Below are 25,026 nucleotides of genomic sequence, written 5' to 3'. Positions count from 1 at the left end.
ACTAAGGCTGAAAAGTTGATGACTTATTTTTTGCTGTGAATTTTAGCCATGATCGGGGTGCCCCTCACATTGGTCAGAATGCTGACATCATAGAGACATCCCTGAGATCGAAATTCATATCTTAGATATCGCCGATACATTTTAAATAATTATTGAACCAAAAATCCCCGTATCCAAGTTTTCCCAAGGGCATCTCAGTGCTATTATTATAATGCTTTTTCATTCAGCCACTTATTCCATGAATTCCTTATCCAACAGTACCCTGGTCCCCTGTAAAGTAAAAAATCTGGGAAATACCGAAGTTTCAGTAAGAAAGAAAATAAGAAGGGTACAGTGAAGAAGTAGTTTGGTCGTACTATTTTTAAATGGCATAACTTTTAACAGTGCTGCAAGGACCAGGAAGGGCAACTGCACTTTGTGGCTGAAGTTGAACACATGCCACATTTCAGATTACATTTCCGCTTATACCATTAAACTCAATTATATTTTAGTGTGTGCTGATTTTATTTAAAACATTCTGGAAAAATCATTTTGCCAAGTGCCACTCCTGTCCTCTTTCTTCCTTCAACACGGAGTGTTCAGGATGCATTTAGACAGGTAGCACCATTTGATAGGTTGCAGTAGAATTTACTGTGTAACTGTTTAGCTTGTACTAGACTTGCATTTTAAACTCTGTGTCACACAACAGAAAGTGTACCTACAGCCGCCATGGAATTAAGCTGATCGATGTAGAACTCGGGCCAACTTGTAGCTCCCTTGTTTTCTTCTTGGTCCTAAGAAGGAAAAAAAAGAGTGACTTAACACCAAATGCATAGACACAGCAGCCAGCACACTGACGTCCAGGGCTCCTAGACTATGGCCACATGAGCCATGACAGGACACTGAGAGGGGAGATATTTGTTTTTAAATGTTGGCTTGAAGTCACCAGAATGTCCACTTGACTAGGGTGGCCTTCTCAGTCCCCTTTCCACAGAGGACATTGAAGTCTGGGTTAGGTGGTACAGGCAAGTTTAAATGGAAACTCAGCCACACTGTGGCACAGGGCTGTTTCCCCAGGGGCACAAGGATCCTGGGAAGGGCACTGGAGACAGCGGTCCTGCCAGGTGACATGCCTGCCTTGGCATGGCCACCTGACTCAGCCATGTGTTCACCAGGCTTTTTCAGTTAGTTTAGTCAGACTCCAGCAAACAGGGAACATTTTGAAGGAGGATTTCATTTGCTGTGGTTGGGTCCAGGTACTGCTGCAGAGGCAGAGATAGGGTAAAGGCTGACATTGACGGAAAGGCAGTGAAACGGGCACACACAGGGCCCAGGCCAGGCCTCGTGCTTTTTTTTTTTTTTTTAATCTGCGGTTTTTTGACCAGGGCTGGGTTTGAACCTGCCACCTTCAGCATATGGGGCCGGTGCCCTACTCCTTGAGCCACAGGCGCAGCCCACAGCTCAGGATTCTTGATAGAAAAGGCACCCTCTGAGTGAACAAGAGTGGAAACCAACCCATGGAATTCAGGAACTCATTCCTAAACTGCTCTAGCCAGCCCCGTGTCTCACAGACCAAGGTGACCTGGAGCCAACCCCGGGGTCCCCCAGGCTTCTGTGGATGAGAGATCTGTGCTGACCTGAACCCAAACCTCAAAAAAGAAAAAGAAAAGTCCGTTGTTTGTGGGCTTTGCTCCATTGGAGCACTGAGCTCACCTGACGACAGCTTTGTAGTCGGCAATTTCTACGCATTTTTGCACACCTATGTGACCGTGAGTCATTTGTGCGATCAAACAGGCCTGACAAGGACATTTTCAGCTATTCTTTTAGCTTTGCGTTCAGAGAGAACCATCAGCATATCCGCTCCATGGGAGGCTTGTCCACATAGCTGCCGCTGCTGCTGACAACATGGTCACTCCCTACTCAGTGCAAGCATCTCACTTAGCAGAGTCCTAGTTCTGGGGTCAGAATCTCAGTCTTGGGGAGAGTGACCTCAATGTGGGGATTTTACTGTATCTCAAGAAAAATACTTTCTCTATGCAAATCTTTCCAGACAGGTCTACACAGGTGGGATAAAAGAAACGTAATTTCAAAACTATTTTTTAAGTAACTATTGCTTAAAGTGCTCTAAAACCTGGTAAGAACTGATATCTGAACCCAGGCAGTTGTGTGAACTTCAGCTGGAACAGGCCAGATGGCAGGGATATAGGCTACTGCTGTGACTTTGAAGTTGGACTGGATTACACTGTCACGGTTTTAGAAAGTTGAGGAAATCTGATGACTTTTTAGGAACAGTCCCTGATTATAATTCGCCATGTTAATAAAATAGCTATAGTGGTAGTATAAAGGCCGAACTCTTCTTTCCTCTTAAAAAGGAATATTAAAATTAGCAAAACCCCATCGTTACTAATGTATTTAACAAGCCAAAACTCACAGTGATACTCAATGGTATTTGAACTTATAAAAATGAAATAGATGGTGCCAGATCTTTCCATTCCCCCAAATGAGGGTAAATTTCCAAAACTAAAATAAAATCAAGTCCTATGTTTGCAGTCTGGCGAGAACCTATCCATCGAAAGCTCAGTATTCATGGTTAGCAACAGAGATCAACAGAGAGAAATGTTTACACTTTGGAAGTGCTTTAATAATACAAACAGATCAACAGTACAGCTACATACTGGAGTCAAAAGAAAGGGAAGAGAGTTTCGTTTTTATTTCATGTGCATTAGTGCTGAGAAAATCAAAGGATTCGAAGTCTGTGAAAGTGCCTAGTGAATGCACCAACTGTGACCACTCTGTTTCGGGGCGACCCTCAGTTCTTCACTTTGGCAGTGCACCTCCACAGCCCCTGTGCAGTCCTGGTCCTCCCACACACATGTGTGCTGCAGTGGCCAAGCGAAACTTCCACCCGTGAGCCAAAACTCTGTCCTGCTCTCTCTGAGTGGCTTTTAAGGATCTGTGGCTCTGCAGAGGCACAGGCCAGGAGGAGATGAATGCAATTGCTCTCTGGCAGGGGAGGGGGCTGTGTCAGGGAATTATTTCATTATTTCTCTAATCTACCTCTTCCTGTTTCCTTCGGAGGTTAATGGCCATCTACATGGGAATACCTTGGATGCTCTGCTTGCACTGACCACTATGTTAGCCTCTCTTCTGGGCTGTCTGCTTTGCTCCCTTTATCCAAAATTCTGGGAGCTGGGAGGACCCTTTGCCAGAAAAGGTCACTTATACAGTACAGGGGGCTTTAAGAACATTGCTTTTTCATTTCAAATGAGTCAGATGACTAATAATTTACAAGATAAAGAAATACACAGTCTTTCCAACCTCATTTCATTTCCAAATGGCACATTTTTCATTTTGAGTCTCTGATCAGTGGATTCTAAGAGCTCTGAATTCCAACTGCTCCTCTCGCATCCGAGAGCCCCTCCCCCACCCAAGTGCCCCTCCCCCATCCTAGAGCCCCTCCCCCATTCTCTTTAAATTGCACAATGGCACCTTTATTTTTCTCAGTATCGCTTTGCCCATAAGAATACGTTTTGTGTTGTTTCTTAGTTTTCACTCCCTCTGAGGCGGTCACCTGTCACCTCCAAGCTTCCTGCGTCCCCTTGCCTCCTCTGCACCTGCATCTTTCCCGACTACTTTTAAGCAGACGTGTGAAGTAACTCACTTTCAGTTTTCTTATCTGTAAAATGAGTGCCTACTTCATAAAGTCTTCGTGAGAATCTGAGTAGTGAATACAAACAAAGCAAGCACTGGGAACAGCACACACAGTGCACGCTGACGACTGTGAGGACGAGGACGTGGCTTCTGCCGCAGAGTCTCTTACGGGGACTCAAAATCGGAACTACTACTTTAGAAGTAAATATTGGTAATAATTGTTCAAATGCAAAGTGTATATAGCCTTTGACCCTGTAAATTTACTTTCAGGAATTTAGTCCATAATTACATATTTACATGTGATATATGATCACAAACATGTTTTACTATGGTACTGTTTGAATTAATTAACAAATAATTAAAAGAAGGAAACATGTGGGGAGCGGACGGCTGCATAAATTATTAAGACTATGCAACAGTAACAACGACTGAAGCAGAGGGCGGTGGCTGCGGCTCAAAGGAGTAGGGCGCCAGCCCCATATACCGGAGGCCGCAGGTTCAAATCCAGGCCGGCCAAAAACTGCAAATAAATACATAAAAAAGTAAAAATAAAAAATAAAACACTGAAGCAGAATTACATAATGCTTAAAAACAACAAAACATATTGTTGAGGGGAAAATGCTTTATAACATTGTTTCATATTTCTAGGGAAAAATATGTGTAAATTATACAAAAACATTTCTAGAAATATAAATAAAATTTAATAATGTCTATCTTAGGGCAGTAGAAGGAAAGGAATATTTTTACTTACAAACTTCTATACCATTCACATTTTTACTGTTTCCATAATTGAATAGAAGTTCTAAAGTATTAGGTATTCTGTTAGAGCAAGAGTTTAGCTTTTTCTCATGTTCTGTTTAAGATGAAATGCATGGCGACCCTTCAGCATTTGAGATGTCTCTGTCCTCTGCTACCAGGGCACCCCTCCACCTGCTGTGGCAAATAATTTAAAATATTTCCCTACTAGTTGTCTTCTCTCAGTGGATATTCTGCGCCTAAAATACATTATAACTCCAATATTAACTGCTTATACTGTAAAGAAACCGTGAGTTGGGATAAGATTTATGTACCAAAGCATGCTAAATGTTCTGTTTCCACACTTACGTGTTTAGAAATTTGTGTGACAAATGATTTCTTGGCAGCAGCTGAAGCCTTTCATTGACATAAGTGGACTCAAAACACAGTTATAAAATTAAGTCTTCAAGTAACATTAACTGCTTTTGAAAAGACCACAGGACCCTTTCCTAATAGGATTATTTCCCCAATAATAATATGTAAGTACTGGTAGAGTTTTCCTTTAAGAGGCTCCCTCGTAAAGCCCACAACAGGCCAAGCAGAAGGCTGTAAAGGGAGCGCTCTGCGGCTGTTCACTGACCACAAACCACAGGCCAAAGCAACATCCGTTTGGCCAACTAAAGCCATAAATCTCCACATGTGCTATGATAAATCCACAAGGTTCTTGGATAATATTGGTCAGAAAAGACACGCTCTTTCTCTATCAAGGTTGGCTAAAAATATAGCAATGTATAATAGTACCATCACCTCAAAAATAGTGGAGATATGTTAAGGTTTAACCAAACGCATTTCAACAGCAGAAGAATATTGTTTCTGTATGACATAAAGTAAATTTTATTCTGATCATTTTCATTACAGAGAAAAGGCAACTAATTACTAATAAAAATCTGTTCATTTGCAAAGAAAATGCTTTTAGGAAATTCAAATTAACTGTGATCATGTATAGGATCAAGGAATTGTATCTCTTGCAAATGAACCAAATAGTCACTTTATTGGATTAAATTGTCAATACTATTCTAGATATCATGGCCCCAGCCTCATATGTTAATGAATACATTGCACATTAAATAAATCCACTCTACACCTAGAATTTTTATAGAAAACTAACCAAGAAGGGGCAGACAGGCCAGCATAGTTTATCCATGATGTGTCACATCCAAGAGAACTCGTAGGACAGGCAGTAGGTGCCACTATGAGCCCGGGTCCAAGCAGAGAGGATAGAAGATATAAAAATACTTTACGGAAGTCCTTGCAAATAACTTATGCTAACTCTCCCCTGTGGCTCAATAACGGTATAAGCAGCATCTTCTCGAAGGGTGTCTGTAATGTAGGGTGGAAGGACCTGGAACAACAAAGGCTCAGTAACATTTTTCTGAAAAGGGTCAGACAGGAAATATTTAGGCTTTGCGCCCTTGTGTACTGCAAAAGCAGTATTTAAAGTGTTGGAGATTTGCTGAATAATCGGAGCTTTTTCTGGAGAAGCTCTGACCTACCCTGCCTGCAAAGTCTACCTTCTTACCAAGCTCGCTGCACTCTGACCGTAGTTTAATCCTACTTCTAAAAATAGCATAGCATGTAAAAATGACTATACAACCAAAGCAATTACAGATGCAATGCAATTCCTATCAAAATATCTATGTCATTTTTCACAGAAGTAGAAAAAAAATCCTAAAATTCATATGGAACCAAAAAGAACACAAATAGCCAAAGCAATTGTAAGCAAAATGAACAAATCTGTCGGCACCACGTTACCTGACCTCAAATTAAGTCACAAGGCTAGAGTGACCCAAACAGTCTGGTACTGGTGTAAAAGTAGACACAAATCAATGGAATGGAATAGAGAAAACAGAACTAAAGCTATATACCTATAACCAACTGATCATCAACAAAGCAGTTGAAACTTACACTGGGAAGAGGGTGCCCCATTCAATAAGCAGCCTTGGGAAAACTGCAGAGCCACATGTAGAAGAATGAAACTGGACCTCTATCTCTTACCACATATAAAAATCAACTGAAGCTGGGTTAAAGACTTAAATGTAAGACTTGAAACAAAAAAATTCTGGAAGAAACCCTAGAAAAGACTCCTTTGAACATTGGCCTAGGTAAAGAACTTATGACTAAAAGTACAAAAGCAAATGTAACTAAATAAAAATAAATGAGAATTAAACTAAAAAGTTTTACCTAGAAAAATAAATAATCAGCAGACACACAACCTACAGAATGGGAGAAAATATTCACAAAGTACACATCTGACAAAGGACCAATATATAAAACCAACAAGGAACTCAAATCAGCAAGAAAAACAACTGCCATTAAAAAATGGGCAAAAGACATGAACAAACATTTTTCAAACAAAGATATACAAGTGGCCAACAAACATGAAAAAATGCTCAACATCACTAATCATCAGGGAAATGTAAACTAAAACCACAATGAGATACCATTTTAGTTCAGCATGAATGGCCATTACTAAAATGTCAAAAAACAATAGATGTTGGCACAGATGTGCTGAAAGGGAACGTTTTACTGGTGAGAATGTAAATTAAGTACAATCTCTATGAAACACAGTGTGAAGATTTCTCTAAGAACTAAAAGTAGACATGCCATTCAATCCAACAATCCTACTACTAGGTATCTACCCAGAAGAAAAGAATTATTTTATCAAAAAGACACCTGTACTCATATGTTTACTGCCACAAAATTCACAATCACAAAGATAGGGAATCAACCTAAGTGCCTATCATCTGATGAGTGGATAAAGAAAACGTAGAATACATACATACACACACATCATGGAATGCTACTCGGTTATAAAAATATATACACAACACATGTATATATACACACACACAGAATGTCTTCTGTAGTAACTTGTATGGAACCAGAGGCCATTATCAATCTAAGTGAAGTAACTCAGAACAGAAAGCCAAATATCCCATGTTCTCACTTACAAGTGAGAGTTAAGCTACAGGTGTGTATGCTCATACAGTGTAGAGTAATGGATGTTAGAGACTCAGAAGGGGGAAGGGAGGAAGTCATTGAAATTAACTTATTAGGGCCGGGTGTGGTGGCTCACACCTGTAACATGAGCACTCTGGGAGACCAAGGCAAGTCTATCAGCTGAGCTCACAAGTTCAAGACCAGCCTGAGCAAGAGGGAGAGCCGCCCCTCACCCCCTAAGAAATAGCCAGGTGTTGTGGTGGGCATCTTTAGTCCCAGCTACTTGGGAAGCTGAAGCAAGAGGATCATTGGAGGCTCAGCGCCCATAGCACAGTGGTTACTACATGGGCCACATGCACCAAGGCTAGTGGTTTGAACCCAGCCTGGGCCAGCTAAGCAACAATGACAACTGCAACAACAATAACCAAAATAAAAATAACTGGATATGGTGGTGGGCACCTGTAATCCCAGCTACTTGGGAGGCTGACTCAAGAGAATCACTTAAGCCCAAGAGTTTGAGGTTGCTGTGAGTGCTGTGATGCCCTGGCATTCTACCAGGGGTGACATAAGTGAGACTGTCTCAAAAAAAAAGAAAAAAAAAGAAGATCACTGGAGCCCAAGGGACTAAGGTTACTGTGAGCTGTGATGTCTGGCACTCAACCCAGGATAACAGACTGAGAGTCTTCCCCCCCCCCCAAAAAAAAAGAAAAAGAAAAGAAAAGTCCAAATATTTGCTTCCAATTCTTTCTACCTTATTCTTTTATTGAAGCAAAAATAATGAGGAGGTCCACAGACCTGGGCTCCTGAGACCGTTGCTTCCCTCACACCTTCCAACACCGGCTTTTCATCCCTAGTGGTGGGCTAACATGGTGTCCTGTGTCTGAAGCTTGCCAAGAAAAGGCAGTTCGTTTCAGAAAATAATTCTTAGGTTGTCACATTTCAAGACAGTCATGTGGTCCCTGGGACAGCCAATCCTGGTTACACTTTTTGGCCACTGTCACAATTATACATCAAGTGCATCTGCTGCTAAAATCTGGTTGGGCCGACACAAAGAGTGATCCCAGAACAGCAGCTTCTTTACCTGCCAGCAAATACAACACCACCGCCAAGCCTCAGAATGTCAGTCATTTTTCTGGAAACACTGGAGGATGACTTGCAGTAACAATGGCTTTCACATTTAGCATTTGGAATCATGGAATAAAAGAGTAAATAACCTTCCCCATTTTTCCTAATATTTTAAAGTATCTGCAGTTTTTAGGAAAACCATCACAAAATTACCTTACAGCTGGCCTTTGACCCTCCAGACAACCTGGTCCAAGTTTCCTATCACAGGGGCCCCTGTGAGGTCACCAGTGGGTGACCCATTGTCTGCTCTCTGACATGGCTTTCAGGGACCCACAGCCTTTGGAGCTAGCACCTTCATGAAATTCTTAGAAATTTCACCTCATACTTTAAACCTTAGCTTTGCCCCCGGGAACTACATGAACTAAGTCTAATCTTTTCTACGAACAACCACCTAGCAAATACTTAAATAATTTGAAGTATATCTCCCCCAGTACTCTCTTTACCAAGCCAAAAACTCCCCAGGGGCTGTATAATAAAAGTTTATCTTCCTCAAATCATAAACAAATCTCAAATTTTCCATAAGTTCATCATACCCTTATATCCAGTATTTGCAGAGATAACTTGAATAAAAATATCTCATTCCCATGAAAGGAATCTTCTCGTATACTCATATTAGTGATTCACAATTCTAGGCAGACTCTATTGAGAGGGCCTCTAGAAGATTTCTAACCAAAATGTCTCTCCAAAGAGAAAAAGAACAAGCTCTTAATCTCCTATCAGCCACAGAGATGATGCTTATGATTTACAATGAAAGATACTTGTCATGTGAAGCAGAGGTAAACACGGACAGTCCTTATTTTATCAAGTGTATATGTTCTACAAAGCTGGTCACAAACTAAATAGTAAAACTGATTTTCTTATTATAAGGCTGAGAATGCTTTGTCTCTAAAAATAAGTCTAAGTGAATAGCATTGAAGATGGGTGAATAGGATCTAGGTTTACCAGCTGCCAACAAACTTTGTGGGAAGTTCAAATCCCCAGAGCACTGTTTTCACACTTCTGGGTCATACTTTTGATGTTCCTGCTCTTATCCTGTGTATCTAACCCTTCAGACATCACAGGAATTTCATTTACATATGCATGTGAAGTCTGATGCCTCCTCTGGCCTCCACAGTACTGTTCGCTCCCTTTCTCTGATCTACACAGATACAGAGACTAGTAAAGCCAATATAAAATGTAATATTTTCCTATAGAGAGCCTCTATCATATCACATACTCTAAAATGAAATATGCTTTAAGACTGCCGATCATTCAAATAAGCTCTTTATCAATTCTCAAAGTTTAAAATTCTATTTTGATAAGGGATAATTTTTCAAAAGGTAAAAAAACATTGCATGAACTCAAGTCAAATATTTGACTAAATTCATTAATAAATAAAGGAACTAGAGAGGAGGAGCAAGATGGTGGCTGAGTAACAGCTTTCTTGCAACTGGGCATGGTGAGACTGGGGAGAGAAGACTCCAGGCATTTCTGGCTGGTTGGATCTACCCAGAAACATCCCTTTGGGGACACAGGGAGTCAGAGAGAGAGTTCTGGACACTGGCAAGTGTTTTCATGTGTTCATTTGGTCTCATCCCGCCGACAGCTCTAAGTACAGCAGCAGTGAGATGGCAAACTGGAAAGGTCTTACCTGTGAGCTGTTTGGGGTTTTTTTGGGACTTGGCACTAGTTGAATTATCTTGGGAGAACTTGGGCAAGAGAGCAGAGGACTTTAAGCATTGTCTTGCGCCCCAGACTGAGCTGCTGAGCTGGCTGGAGCTAATAGTGTTCAGCTTTGGGCCGTGAGGAGCCACTGTGGGAGAACTGCCCCGGAAAGCTCCACCCTCAGGGTCACAGAGCAAGGATCAGGTGGGACACCTTGGGCTGCTAGTGACTGAGCAGCCTAAAGGCAGGGACTGAGACGCCTTATAGCCCTGGCCTTCAGTGGCATAGAGTAAGACTGATTTGGCACACTGGATAAGTGGACAGCACTTCAGGAGTGATCCCAGTGACAAGTGCTTTCCTGAGAAAGCTTCTGCTTAGCCAAGGTTAGCAGTTTAAAGTGCCTTTTACGTGGGCTGAGGAGAGATTTATGCTTTCCACCCTGTAGGGTTTGAGAAATCAGCCAAGGCCTCCAGTCTCCATCTCGTATAGCCATGTCAGCATTGAGATTAATATCTCATACCTCAGAAGATCACTCACTGCGCAGACAATATTCAGCAAGATATATATATATACTGCTTTGTTTTTGTTTTGTTTTTTTAATTTTAACATTTCCCCTCTAGATTTTTCCCTTTTTTCTTTCTTTTTTTTTTTGTCATTTTTCTAGTTTAAATATAATTTTCCATTGTTGCCTTCTTTAACAATTAGAACTTCATTTTTGCTAGTGTTTCTATATCTATTATGTGGTTTTCCCCTCAATTTTATCCCATAAAGTTTTGTGTTTGCTTGTTTTGGCTTGATTTATAGCATTTTTGTCTTTCCTCTCTACTTGGTGGAGGTGGGGTATTGTGTCCAGACAGGCTAGCAAAGAGCTGCTGACCTCAAGGGAACCACTCAACCTGGCACCCCCAGAGGTTGGGGTTTTTCAAGGTTGGGTCAAAGAACCCTACTGTATACCTATATTGCTCCTGTCTCCCTCTTTTTGTGCCTCTTTTCTTTTTGTCAATATTCTCTTTTACTCACCCCCTCTTTTTTTATGTTCTTTTTTCTTCTTTTTTTTTGTTCCATTCTTGATCTTCAATCTTCTAATCCTTCTGCTCTGGTACTAAAAGGACTCATTGAAACCCTAGTCCAGAGGCATGGTAACTTAAAGAGCAAGAGGAAGTGAAAGGAAACTTAGGACAAGGAAACAGATAAAAGAAATCACACATGAGGAAGAATCAGAAGAAAAATCCTGGCAACATGAAAAAACAGTCCACAGCACCCCCCCGCCCCGACACACACACAAGGGAACATGAAGTAGCTACTGCAGAGGATTCCACCTATAAAAAAATGTTAGAAATGACAAAAAGAGAATTTAGAATACAGATTATGAAAATAATGAAGGAAATGATGTTAACAATGAAGAAAACTGCTGATAAAGTGGAAAATAATCAAAAGGAAACCCCAAAACAGAATCAAATTAGAAATGAACAATATGAAGAAAATAGAAAGGATATAGCAGAGCTGAAGGAACTGAAGCAGTTAATTAGGGAACTTAAATATGCAATAGAAAGTATCAACAACAGATTAGAACATGCAAAAGAAAGAATCTCAGAGGTAGAGGACAAAGCTCTTGAGATATTTCAGATATTAAAGAGACAGAAAAAAAGAGAAAGAAGCAGAACATGCACTGACAGAAATGACAGAATTATGGGACTTCATGAAACATTCAAACATATGAGTTATAGGTATCCCAGAGGGGGAAGAAGAATGCCCCAGAGGAATGGAAGCCATACTAGAGAATATTATAAACAAAAATTTCCCAAATATCACCAAAGATTCTGACACACTCCTTTCAGAAGGATATTGGACCCCAGGTTGCCTCAACTCTAACAGAGCTTCTCAAGACACATTGTGATGAACCTGTCCATAGTTAAGACAAAAGAAAAGATTCTTCAAGCTGCCAGGAGTCAGTGCCAGTTGACTACAGGGGCAATTCCATCAGGGTGACTGCAGACTTGGTCATCTACCTTTAATTTACTTAAACAAAACAGTTTCAAGCCCAGAATTCTACATCCTACTAAGCTAAGCTTTAAAATTGAGAATCAAATCATTTACTGGTATACAAACATTGAGGAAATTGGCCACAACAAGACCAGCTCTACAGGAAATACTTCAACCTGTTCTACACACTGACCATCACAATGGACCAACAGCAAAGTAAGAACTCAGAAGTTAAAGGACAAACCTAACTTCCACAATGATGCAAAAGATAAAACTAAGCAATGGACTCTCACAAAATAAGATGAATAGAACATTACCACACTTATCAATTATTTCAATAAATGTTAATGGGCTTGAATTCCCCACTGAAATTGCAGAGATTGGCTAACTGGATTAAAAAACACAAGCCATTCATTTTCTGTCTGCAGGAAACATACCTCGCTTCAAAAGACAAATTAAAACTCTGAGTTAAGGGTTGGGAGACAATTTTTCAGACAAATGGAATTCAGAAGAAAAGAGGAGTTGCAATCTTATTTTCAGATACATGTGGATTTAAAGCAACTAAAGTTAAAAAAGACAAAGTTGATCACTATATGTTGGTCAAAGGAAAAATACAAGATGTTTCAATTCTAAATATTTATGCATCCAACTTAAATCCTCCCAGATTCTTGAAACAGACCTTACTCAGTCTGAGCAATATGATATCCTGTAATACCATAATAACAGGGGACTTTAACACTCCTCTTACAGAGTTGGATACATCCGCTAAACAGAAATTAAACAAAGATATAAGGGACTTAAATGAGATCCCAGAACTGTGCTTGACAGACACATATAGAATACTCCATCCCAAAGATAAAGAATATACATTTTTCTCTTCATCCAATGGAACATTTTCCAAAATTGATCATATCCTAGGACACATAACAAACTTCAACAGAATCAAAAGAATTGAAATTTTACCTCTTATCTTCTCAGAAAACAAGGCACTAAGGTGGAACTCAACTCCAACAAAAACGTTCAACCTCACACAAAGGCATAGAAATTAAACAACCTTATGCTGAATGACAGTACAGTGCAGGAAGAAATAAAAGAGGAAATCATTAACTTCCTTTAGCACAACAACAATGAAGACACAGCTACCAAAACCTGTGGGATACTGCAAAAGCAGTCCTGAAAGGGAAATTTATTGCTTTAGATGCCTACATTCTAAAAACAGAAAGAGAGTGCATCAACAAACTCACAAGCCATCTTAAGGAATTGGAAAAAGAAGAACAATCTAAGGCTAAACTCAGCAGAAGAAAAGAAATATCCAAAATTAAGTCAGAGATCAATGAAATTGAAAACAAAGAATCATTCAGAAAATTAATGAAAAAAGGAGTTGATTTTTTTAAAAAATAAATAAAATAGATACACCTTTGGCCAGACTAACCAGAAATAGAAAAGTAAAATCTCTAGTAACCTCAATCAGAAATGATAAAGGGGAAATAACAACTGATGCCACAGAAATACAAGACATCATCTCTAAATACTACCAGAAACTCTATGCCCAGAAACTTGACAATGTGAAGGAAATGGATCAATATTTGGAATCACACCCTCTCCCTAGACTTAGCCAGGAAGAAATAGAGCTCCTGAACAGACCAATTTCAAGCACTGAGATTAAAGAAACAATAAAAAATCTTCCAACAAAAAAATGCCCTGGTCCGGATGGCTTCACACCAGAATTCTATTAAACCTTCAAAGAAGAGCTTATTCCCATACTGCAGAAATTATTCCAAAAAACTGAGGAGGAAAGAATCTTCCCCAACACATTCTATGAAGCAAACACCACCCTGATACCAAAACCAGGAAAAGACCCAACTAAAAAAGAGAATTTCAGATCAATTTCGAACATAGATGCAGAAATTCTCAACAAAAATCCTAGCCAATAGATCACAGCTTATCATCAAATGATGATATCATACATCATGATCAAGTAGGTTTCATCCTAGGGATATAAGGCTGGTTTAACATACTCAAGTCCATAAACATTATCCACCATATTAACAGAAGCAAAAACAAAGACCATATGATCCTCTCAATAGATGCAGAAAAAGCCTTTGATAGAATCCAGCATCCTTTTCTAATTAAAACACTGTAGAGTATAGGCATAAGTGGTACATTTCTTAAACTGATCAAAGCTATCTATGACAAATTCACAGCTAATATTTTACTGAGTAGAGTTAAACTGAAAGCTTTTCCACTTAGAACTGGAACCAGACAAGGTTGTCCTCTGTCACCATTACTATTCAACATAGTGCTGGAAGTTCTATCCAATACAATCAGGCAAGACAAGGAAATAAAGGGCATCCAAATGGGAGCAGAGGAGGTCAGACTCTCCCTCTTTGCTGACAATATAATCTTATACTTAGAGAACCCCAAAGACTCAACCACAAGACTTCTGAAAGTCATCAAAAAATACAGTAATGTCTCAGGATGTAAAAATCAATGTCCACAAGACAGTAGCCTTTGTATATGGCAAAAACAGTCAAGATAAGAGGCTAAGGACACAGCTCCCTTCACCATAGCTTCAAAGAAAATAAAATATTTAGGAATATACCTAACAAAAGAGGTGAAGGACCCCTATAAAGAAAATTATGAAACCCTAAGAAAGGAAATAGCAAAGGATATTAACAAATGGAAGAACATACCATGCTCATGGCTGGGAAGAATCAACATTGTTAAAATGTCTATACTTCCCAAAACAATCTATAGATTCAATGCCATTCCTATTAAAATACCAACATTGTACTTCCAATACTTGGAAAAAAATGATTCTGCATTTTGTATGGAACCAGAAAAAAAAAAAGTGTACAGCTAAGGCAGTTCTTAGCAACAAAAACAAAGCCGGGGGCTTCAGCATACCAGATTTTAGGCTGTACTTGAATAAGGCCATAGTGTTCAAAACAGCATGGTACTGGCACAAAAATAGAGACACAGACATTCGGAATCGAATAGAAAACCAGGGAATGAAATTAACATCTTAATTAATTGACAACCACCTAATCTTTAATAAACCAAACAAGAACATACCTTGGATGAAAGACTCCCTATTCAATAAATGGTGCTGGGAGAACTGGATATCCACATGTAAAAGACTGAAACTGGACCCACGCCTTTCTCCACTCACAAAAATTGATTCAAGATGGATAAAGGACTTAAATTTAAGGCATGAAACAATAAAAATCCTCAAAGAAAGCACAAGAAAAACACTGGAAGATATTGGCCTGGGGAAAGACTTTATGAAGAACACTGCCATGGCAATTGCAACAACAACAAAAGTAAACAAATGGGACTTAATTAAACTGAAAAGCTTCAGTATAGCTAAGGCGACAACAACCAAACCAAGTAGACAACCTACATAATGGGAAAGGATATTTGCATATTTTGAATCAGATGAAAGCTTGATAACTAGGATCTGTAGAGAACTCAAATTAATCCACTTGAAAAAAGTCAACAATCCCATATATCAATAGGCAAGACACATGAATTCTCTATAGAAGACAGACAAATGGCTAGCTAACATATGAAAAAATGCTCATTGTCCCTAATTATTAGAGAAATGAAAATCCACCTGAGATACCATCTAATCCCAGCAAGAATGGCCCACATCACAAAATCTCAAAACTGCAGATGCTGGCGTGGATGTGGAGAGAAGGGAACACTTTTACACTGTTGGTGGGACTGCAAACAAATACAACCTTTTTGGAAGGAAGTATGGAGAACTCTCAAAGAATTCAAGCTAGACCTCCCATTTGATCCTGCAAGCCCATTACTGGGCATTTACCCAGAAGGAAAAAAAAATCCTTTTATGATAAGGACACTTGCACTGGATTGTTTATTGCAGCTCAATTTACAACCGTGAAAATGGGGAAACAGCATAAGTGCCCACCCACCCAGGAATGGATTAACAACCTGTGGTATATGTACACCATGGATTACTATTCAGCCATTAAAAAAAAATGGAGACTTTACAGCCTTTGTACTACCCTGGATTGAAGTGGAACACATTATTCTTAGTAAAGCATCACAAGAATGGAGAAGCAAGAATCCTATGCACTCAATTTTGTTAAGAGGACAATTAATGACAATGATATGGTGGGGGTAAGGAAGGGGAGAGCAGAGACAGAAAGAAGGAGGGAGGCGAGGGGGAAAGGAAGAGCAGAGAGAGAGAGGGAGAGAAGGAGGGAGGGGCTGGGGTCTTGGTGTGTGCCACACCTTTTGGGGGCAAGACACGATTGTATGAGGGACTTGACCTGACAAATGCAATCAGTGTAACCTGGTTTCTTATGAATGAATCCCTAACAATAATAAAAAAATTAATAAAAAATGAATAAATAAGGGAGCTAGTAAGATGTTACAAATGGTTAAAAAGATAATCCAAGGAGTGGAGGTACAATAAGCATCATGAATGTTGGAAGGAATTTACAAATAGATACAAAACTGGTCAAAGGAACAATCATCAGTTGTGTAAGACACAATCTGCATGTTAGTAAATAGGAATAGATGAGGCTACTCAATAATTACTCCCCATTTCAATATAAATGCAGTCTAGCAAAACGAAAGATGTATGACTAGTGCTTGAATAAGACATAATCTATAAAAGTGCAACGTGGAGGCCCAGCTGCCTAACTAATATCTGCTCCAGGCTCCTCAGGTCTAAATTGCCCAACTCAGGCTTGCCCAGAGCTCTTCCTTAAGAGTATGTACCCCATTTGGATCTCTTCACCTCAATTCTGTCTGTCTCTGTCGCCCTACATGGGCTGCAGGGCACGGCTTCTCTGTGCACATCACTGAGTCTCACGCAGGAGCCCACCGAGCTCCCAACTATTCTATCCCATCTACCTTGGGAGGGAGCACTGGTCCTCAACCCTCTCCAGGGAGTCTGCTGGTCAGGTATTTGGGCTTCCCATGTCACTTGTCAGAAAAAAGTGCAAACTCAGTACGTTTATTAGACATGCTAACCAGAAACAGGGCTTTGTATGTACACCACCACTGCCTTACAGTTTGGTCCATGTTAGAGTAGCACACGGTCTGCTAGCTCTCCCAACGATAAGGCAGCAGTTCAAAATCTAAACACTTACACAAGCAGCCTAACTCCGCAGGAGTGAGGAAACTGCAGTACTGAAGAGAAGGCTTCCCCTGTGGGGGTGGGGGGGTACAGAATTCCTCCTTGATTGTGCTCATATCCAGTGCTGAACTGGATTTTAAACACTATTTGCTTTCTTTCTCATCCCTTTATTTCACCCAACAACACATTTACTGAATTCTATAATGGGCTGAGCACTGTGCTAGGTGCGGATATTTAAGAATAAAAGAACAAAGTTCCCTAACCCCTTGTGGGGAATCCATGAACAGGAGACATGAGCAGTTAGAAGATGCTAGATTTGCATGTCTCCAGACTTCAGAGCTGACAAATTCTTAGAAGATCCCAAGTTTATTTGACAATAGTTTCTAAGTCTTTGCAAGTAGAGCTGCAAAGAACTATACCAATTTATACCTTTCATTCTTTCTTTGCCTCATGTTAAAAAAGAAACAGTCAAGTATAATTCTCCTGCAGTTTTCCTAAGCCCCATTATTTATCAATGCATCTTCTACTAGGTAAAGATTCAGTGCAAACTTTCCTGAACTCCCCCAAATCTTTGATAGAACAAAATGTTACATTAACTTTTTTTTATGAATCACAGACTTTGTTTACACTGGCCAAAAACATCAGCATTTTCTGAATGGCCTGAATGAAATCGCACATCAAAAATAAGTTATTGTATAATTTAAAAGTAACTAAAAGAGTGGAATGTTCTTAACACAAAGAAAAGATAAATGCTTGAGGTGATGGATACCCCTAATTTCCTTGATTTCATTATTACATATTGCATGCCTGTATCAAAACATCACAGGTACTCTATACAACTGTTATATACCCGTTATTATAAAGGAAGAAATTAAAAAGCCAGCCAGACAAAACCCTTCAAAAACTAGTAAATCAGATTTGTGCTACTTCTTAGCCAGCTATCATTTTTGTTCTCCCTAAAATCACACTCACCAGAAAACCAAGAAAAGAGTCCCATTAAAGCGATCTGGCCGCTCTACAGGGGAGAGCTCAGAGCTGCCTGCCCGGCCTGCTCCAGCACCCTGCACCCTCTTCTTTCCGAAACAAGCCTCAGCTGACTTTACAGATTTGTAGTCTTACCCTTATATGCCACAGGCTTCTGGGGTATATCTAGGAAAGCAGCCACAAGCCTCACCTAGAACTAAGAGCTGAGATTTTACAGTCCACTTCCCAAACTGAGACATTTATCTTATTTTAACAAGTCATTACTTTGGCAAAGCACTTCCCAGCACGGCATATGACTGACACTTAAAATTCCCAATCAGTATGACACTAACATCTGAAACCAATTTTATATGACAACTTCCTCCTTGTTTTCATGGCAAAGAAAAAAAACATTCTCCAATTATTATTTTCAGAAATGATACGAGCCAGTATTCCCCTGCAGGCAGGCACTCAGCTGTGATGCAATGGTGCTGAAGGACATGAACTATTTCTACATAGCTTGTTAAGAGCCAAATCTTTGATCTACGTGTCATCATGGAGTGTTACAGACACAGGTACAGTTTGGGCCAGTCGAGTTGTGAATTAACATGTTTGGACACACATCACCAAACTCTTACGCAGTCTGGAAATCCCAGGGGAGTCAGTGGCCTCTGCAGCCTCACATCTTGCTACCAGACCCTCCCTCCAGAATGTGTGATGTTCTGTAACCTGCCCTTGGGAAAACAACCCAAGTGTGTTTATGACTGGCAATATAATGCTTAACAGAGGCTATAGCAAGAGAGGGCCCTTCGATAAACAGTAATTAAACTAAGAAGAGAGAGGGGGAAACAGGAAATAAAGACATACTCTTTGCAGGGAGCACCCTGGAGAAGATGGAGAAGAATGACCCTTCCAGGGTCACTGTCCCTACAAGAGTCAGAGTTGTGTTTCTTATTTTAGTATTTTTTTCCCCCTGTTTTTGACTGGGGCTGGGTTTGAACCCACCACCTCCAGCATATGGGGATGGCGCCCTACTCCTTTGAGCCACAGGCGCCGCCCTTGTGTTTCTTATTTTAAGCCATCAAGGACTTTACAATGTACTACTGAACTAATGACAGCATTTTTGAAACAAAGAGAAGCATCATTTAGAAAATACTACTATAATATCTAAATATGGAGACACCGGGAAGTATATCTTAGAAACTAAGAAAACAAAAATGCATCTTAGGTCAGTGCTAGTCAAACACTGGCTGTGTCACACAGAAGAATATCAGAGAAGTTAAGACACTGTTACTTACGGGTGGTTTTGTTAGACTTTCTACTGTAGCCCATTTCTAGTGCTGCAAATGACCAGATGCCTGGATGTGAGGAATTTTGAGAATCCCAAAGCAGAAGTATTAGCAGTGCATTCTAACTTACTTTGGAAGCTCCAAGCTACTTTTCAAAGAGGAAATTCTGGAATGCACCAGGAATGAATGGGATTCCATGGCATAAGGTGTGCTGGAGCTATCCAGTGAAAAAATAAACCTATGTAGGAAAGACACGGGGAAAGTATAATTTGTTCTTCTTTGCTAACTCTTCTAAAGAGGACATTTCCTTCCATTGATGTCATTTGTAGAACTACCTCCTAGAGTCAGAGTTGGTGAAGTCAGGCAGGCTTGAGGTGGCCTTTCTGTGAAAGTAGGGCCCACAGCACTTGGAGAGTCTTCTGAGAATCAGGGAGAGGCCCAGAGGAAAAGCAGCGTGGACTATGCTATTTACATCCGACTGTAATCTAGGGCCAACAGGAGCCTTCAAGGACAGGGATAGCAAATATTTGCTACACATGCCACATTCTCTACTGTGTGTCATGGCAAACATTGGTAATCAATTACCATGCTGTTTCTTATGGAGACCATTCATAACTTCCCAATGCTTCTGAAAGTGCTCTAAGATTCCACCCCCAATTGTTCAGAGTTAGCATCAAGATAAACCTTCTTGCAGCTTTGCTTGAGGTTATTTGCACTCCACTGCTAGCCAGGGTGGGACTGCTGTGATGAAGGCTATGCATGGGGCTGGCACATTCCCTGTGCTGTAAGTACGTCCCCCAGAGGTCCAGTGGCTTGGTGATAACCAGAATGGACAGCAACTTGTGGATTCTCAGATGTGAAACACAGCCATGTCCTTCTCCGCCAGAGACACAGGTGTCTCTAAGACTGCGTGCTCAGACTCCCTAATCAGACTCACCTCAGGTTTCTTAGGTTACTGCTAGTAGTTTGTTTTCATGCCTAGTGCAATTCTGTGTCTGTAGATGGCAGAATTTTGGAAATGAAGTGGAGCTATGCCTGTGTGTGTGTGTTGATGTGCACAGCCAAGGGGCTGAAAGGGTCTCCCATGGTCACATGGAAAATCTTGGTTCCAGAGCAGCACTGCCGATTATGCGCTCCAGGACAAAGGCGGGGGGAGGGGAAGGTCATCACAGACTCCTTCCTACCTCTGCAACCTCTCCAATTACACACCATGGAACCTGTCCTATACCAGAACTGTTAAAAGGAACCTGCTTAAGAATGATTATTTTGATTACTGTTCTGAGGCAGCTGAGAACCACTGCCCTCCCAGGGCTCCCATTCAAAGCAAGAGCTCCAAGGCTCTAGCACAGCACCAATGCAGCCAGTGAGTGACAAGTGCTGAGCTAATACTGGCTCCACTGGAGAGGAAAGGAGAGCTCCAGTGGACATGGCACCCCTGCGCTCCCCACGACTCCACACTAACTGGATTGTTGGACAACCAACAAATGCCTCTAACTTTTTCTCAGCTGTACATTGCCCACCTTTTTTTTGTTATTGTTTGATTATATAAGTAAATACAAAAACAGGACCATTGTCTCCTACCCTCTTCCAACCTGATGTTCCCCAATCATAGGGAAAGCACGACCTTGAGTAAAGGGGTGTCATTTGCTGAGGACACAGTTCAGGCTGACCATTCTCTTACGTAAGATGTATTTACTTATATAATCAAACAATAACAAAAATAGGTGGGCAATGTACAGCTGAGAAAAAGTTAGAGAAGTATTCTGGATTTGGGGATTCTTTTGGATTTGGAATATTTGCATTATACCTACTAGTTCAGCTTCCCTAATCTGAAAACCCCAAATCCAAAATGCTCCAATGAACATTTCCTTTGAGAGTTATGTTGGTGTTCAAAAAGTTCTGGATTTTGGAGTATTTTGGATTTGGGATTTGGGGATTAGAGATACTCAACTTACATTAAGAAACAGAAACTTATAAAAGAGAAATGGTACCTACAAAGCAGACACATGTTCTGTTTTTACAGTGCTGTAAAGAACAAAGTAAAGTATTTACAGACCGAAGAATTAACCCCCAAATCCATGAAGTGATGTGAACGCAGAAACTAGCTCAGAATTTAGGAATAGGAGATTGACAGCAATTTAACCCCTTCAATTTCAGAATACCCAAAGGAATCAAAGGAGGAGGGGAGAGTCTCAAATTTTTGTAAAGAAATGCTCAAGGTAAAGTTGCTCCAGTTAGAGGAAGAAGCAGTGCTCAGTCATGTGACTCTAGCCACTGTCAACCTGCTGGCTTGTACACCTGAGCTTTGGCCACCAACCAGGGAACAAGCAGATACCTCGGAGGACTTTCCTATGTTTGCTGATGGCATATGTCAGTCAAGAGCTTGCTAAAGATGGACACGCAATTGCCTGGACTGGAACTGAGGGTGCAAAGAGGTCTAGGGGCGAGGAAGAGTGAACCAGGCACAGAGCCGCTCCCTGAGTAGGCAGAGCAAATAAACCCAGTGTTGAGTGAATCATCCATTTTTATAGACTTCAAACGTGTGGTACTTCTGTGTGGCTTTATGGGTGTTTGATTGGAAAGCTTTTCATTTTCTAAACTTTGGGTTTTTGTTTTTAATGAGCATGTTCTATTTCAGTAATTTTTATTTCAATTTGATTTGTGAAACATGTGGGGAAGAACTTTCAAAACAGTTTCTTGTACAGGGAACATTTAAACTTATATAAAGTGATTGATCAGGTATTATTAATAGTTCCCTTCTCTCAGATAGAAAATCTTCCGATGGTTGGCAACTAATTCACTGCAAGTGTAAATTATTATAACCACTTTGGAGAGCAATTAAGGGTGAAAATGTTTCTATCAAACAACTTGGTAACTTCACGTCTATGTGTCTGTTCTGGAGATTTCAAACACAGGCACAGGATGTGTGCCACAATGTTTTTTAAATAATAAAAAATTGAAAATAAACATTGTCCAATGGGATAAAAATAATTAAACCATGGCATATTCATAAAATGGAACATGATAGCAATTAAAATGAAAAAATAGTATATATTATTCATGAATACATATACACAGAGTGGGGTTATAAATATATGAGCATGTTAAAAATAAAACCATATACCATCTTCAGAAGAGTGGTCACCTTTGGGCGTCAACCATATTTATAATATTTTATTTCTTTTTTTTTTTTTAAAGAGGGTAAATGTGGCAAACGGTTAGCATTTGTTAAATACACATAACTATTCCCTTCTGTACTTTTTTTTTTTTTGAGACAGAGTATCACTATGTCCCCCTGGGTAGAGTGCCATGGTGTCACAACTCACAGCAACTTCAAACTCTTGGGCTTAAGCGATCTTTTGCGTCAGCCTCCCAAGTAGCTGGGACTACAGTCGGCGCCCGCCACAACGCCTGGCTATTTTTTGGTTGTAGTTGTCATTGCTGTTTAGCAGGCCAGGCTGGGTTTGAACCCACCAGCTCTGGTATATATGGCTGGCAGCCTAGCTACTGAGTTACAGGTGCCAAGCCACCTTCTGTACTTTTCTAACAAAAATGAAATAATCAACCAGGAAACAATAGTTTGTCCCAATACTTGAAGGGAAAATTATCAGAGGTTTGCTTATTTACTCTTTTAGAAATTTTGAGAATGTCAATTTATTGGAACTTAGAATGTCTGTTCTGGTAATTAAGTTTAGGCTTCTGATAATAACAGTATTTATAAATGTGCTGAAACATTCTTTTATTATCTCCCCAACACTGAAGTTTGTTTCGCTAACTTAACTTCAGAAATAACACAGCCTGAACACACATTTGAATTATAACGCTCCATCTTCCAACAAATTTTGTGGCTTAACAGGGTACTTTTAAATGTAGCTCATTTTGACCTATTAACTTACTTACTGGTTAAAAATTGGCTTGCTTATTGAAACCTCTTGGAGGAAGAGGCTTTCCTCCCACTACAAACAACAAAAGTGGCGATGGCTTCATCTAAAAATACTCTTCAGTTCTCTTATTTCAAAACAGAAGCTATTCATCAATCATTTACCTAGGCAGCAATGTAGCAATTCAAATTTTATTTAAAAAATGGCTCAACTCACACATGCACATGCCCACTTTCTAGACTTGACTTCAGCTGGTGACACCAAGTGAGCATCTCCCTGGGCGAGGACAGGTGCACACAGTGGGCGTGGGATGAGAGGAAGGGCGAGGGAGTGGAATCTGACCTTCTCTGGGCCTCAATCTTCCCAAACACAAACTAAAGGTGCTCCTGAGATCAGGTTTAGGACCTCACCCTGAAGCTAAGGGGCAGCATGGCTCATCACAACCCTAGAACTTTTGCCATAAAGGGGTCCTCCTTCCAATTTCTGATGCTGTCTTTCTTGGTTGCTGTCCCTGTCTACAATATAGCCTCCTAAATTACTATTTCTGCCTCTGAGATATCCTATGGTCCAACACTTCCAAAATCCTCTCTACTGTTATGAGAAAACAGCATCACTACTTAGAAAGATAAAAGTGAATCCCAGGTCAGTATATAGGGTAACCAGCAGTGAATCTCATCAGTATATAGGGTAACCGTCAGTGAGTCCCAGGTCAGTATATGGGGTAACCAGCAGTGAATCTCAGGTCAGTATATAGGGTAATCAGCAGTGACTCCCAGGTCAGTATATAGGGTAACCAGCAGTGAATCCCAGGTCAGTATATAGGGTAACCAGCAGTGAATCTCATCAGTATATAGGGTAACCAGCAGTGAATCTCATCAGTATATAGGGTAACCAGCAGTGAATCTCAGGTCAGTATATAGGGTAATCAGCAGTGATTCCCAGGTCAGTATATAGGGTAACCAGCAGTGAATCTCATCAGTATATAGGGTAACCAGCAGTGACTCCCAGGTCAGTATATAGGGTAACCAGCAGTGAATCCCAGGTCAGTATATAGGGTAACCAGCAGTGACTCCCAGGTCAGTATATAGGTTAAACAGCAGAAACTTGTTCATGCCACTGTTATTAACACAGTTGTCTCCACTACCACTGACTATGACAACAGCTAATATTACCTGCCCCACCTTCTCTGATAACTGACAATCACATCATCTCACTTAATTTTCACCTGGTTTTACAGAGGAGAGAAATTAGACAGGCTAAGTAATATGCCCCAAGTCATGGAACCAGAAAACTGTACCCTGACTTCTCAGGCTGCCCCTTGGCTGGCCTCGAACTGTGCAGAATATGTCTCATGATTATGATTTGGCTTCTCTTTACTTCAGAAAAATAGTGTCACACACATTATGCTACAGTTTACGACGATTATGAGGGGTAAACATAATTTAGGAGAATTGCATACAGATCCCTGGATTCAAAGGATTTTGAAGATGGTCCACTTGAAGGAAGGGTTCTACTGAACTAAAAGGTTACACCCCAACAAAAGGTTCCAAAACTTGTTCACAATACTTTAGATTTAGTCAGTTCTCCAACTGCTAGAGAAGAGGAGTGAAATGTGTGCTGATCCCATCTGTGGCCATGTCCCCCTGTGTGCTGATCCCATCTG

General features: G+C 40.4%; 1 protein-coding gene across 2 annotated transcripts in view; it reads right to left on the bottom strand.

Moving 5' to 3' along the window:
• The window catches only part of DAAM1 (dishevelled associated activator of morphogenesis 1), a 182,279-nt gene that overhangs the window by 55,247 nt on the left and 102,006 nt on the right, over positions 1 to 25,026 (bottom strand). For both annotated transcript variants that reach the window (XM_003794419.3, XM_023515859.1), the window contains exon 4: positions 702 to 773. In XM_003794419.3, coding sequence (XP_003794467.1) covers positions 702 to 773 — 72 coding nt within the window. The remainder of the gene's footprint in view (positions 1 to 701; positions 774 to 25,026) is intronic.

The sequence above is a fragment of the Otolemur garnettii genome, unplaced genomic scaffold (genome assembly GCF_000181295.1).
Source record: "Otolemur garnettii isolate 467f Iridium unplaced genomic scaffold, OtoGar3 scaffold00081, whole genome shotgun sequence".
Lineage (NCBI taxonomy): Eukaryota > Metazoa > Chordata > Mammalia > Primates > Galagidae > Otolemur > Otolemur garnettii.
The sequence above is the reverse complement of the archived record's forward strand: the minus strand, read 5'-3'. Positions and strand labels throughout refer to the sequence as shown.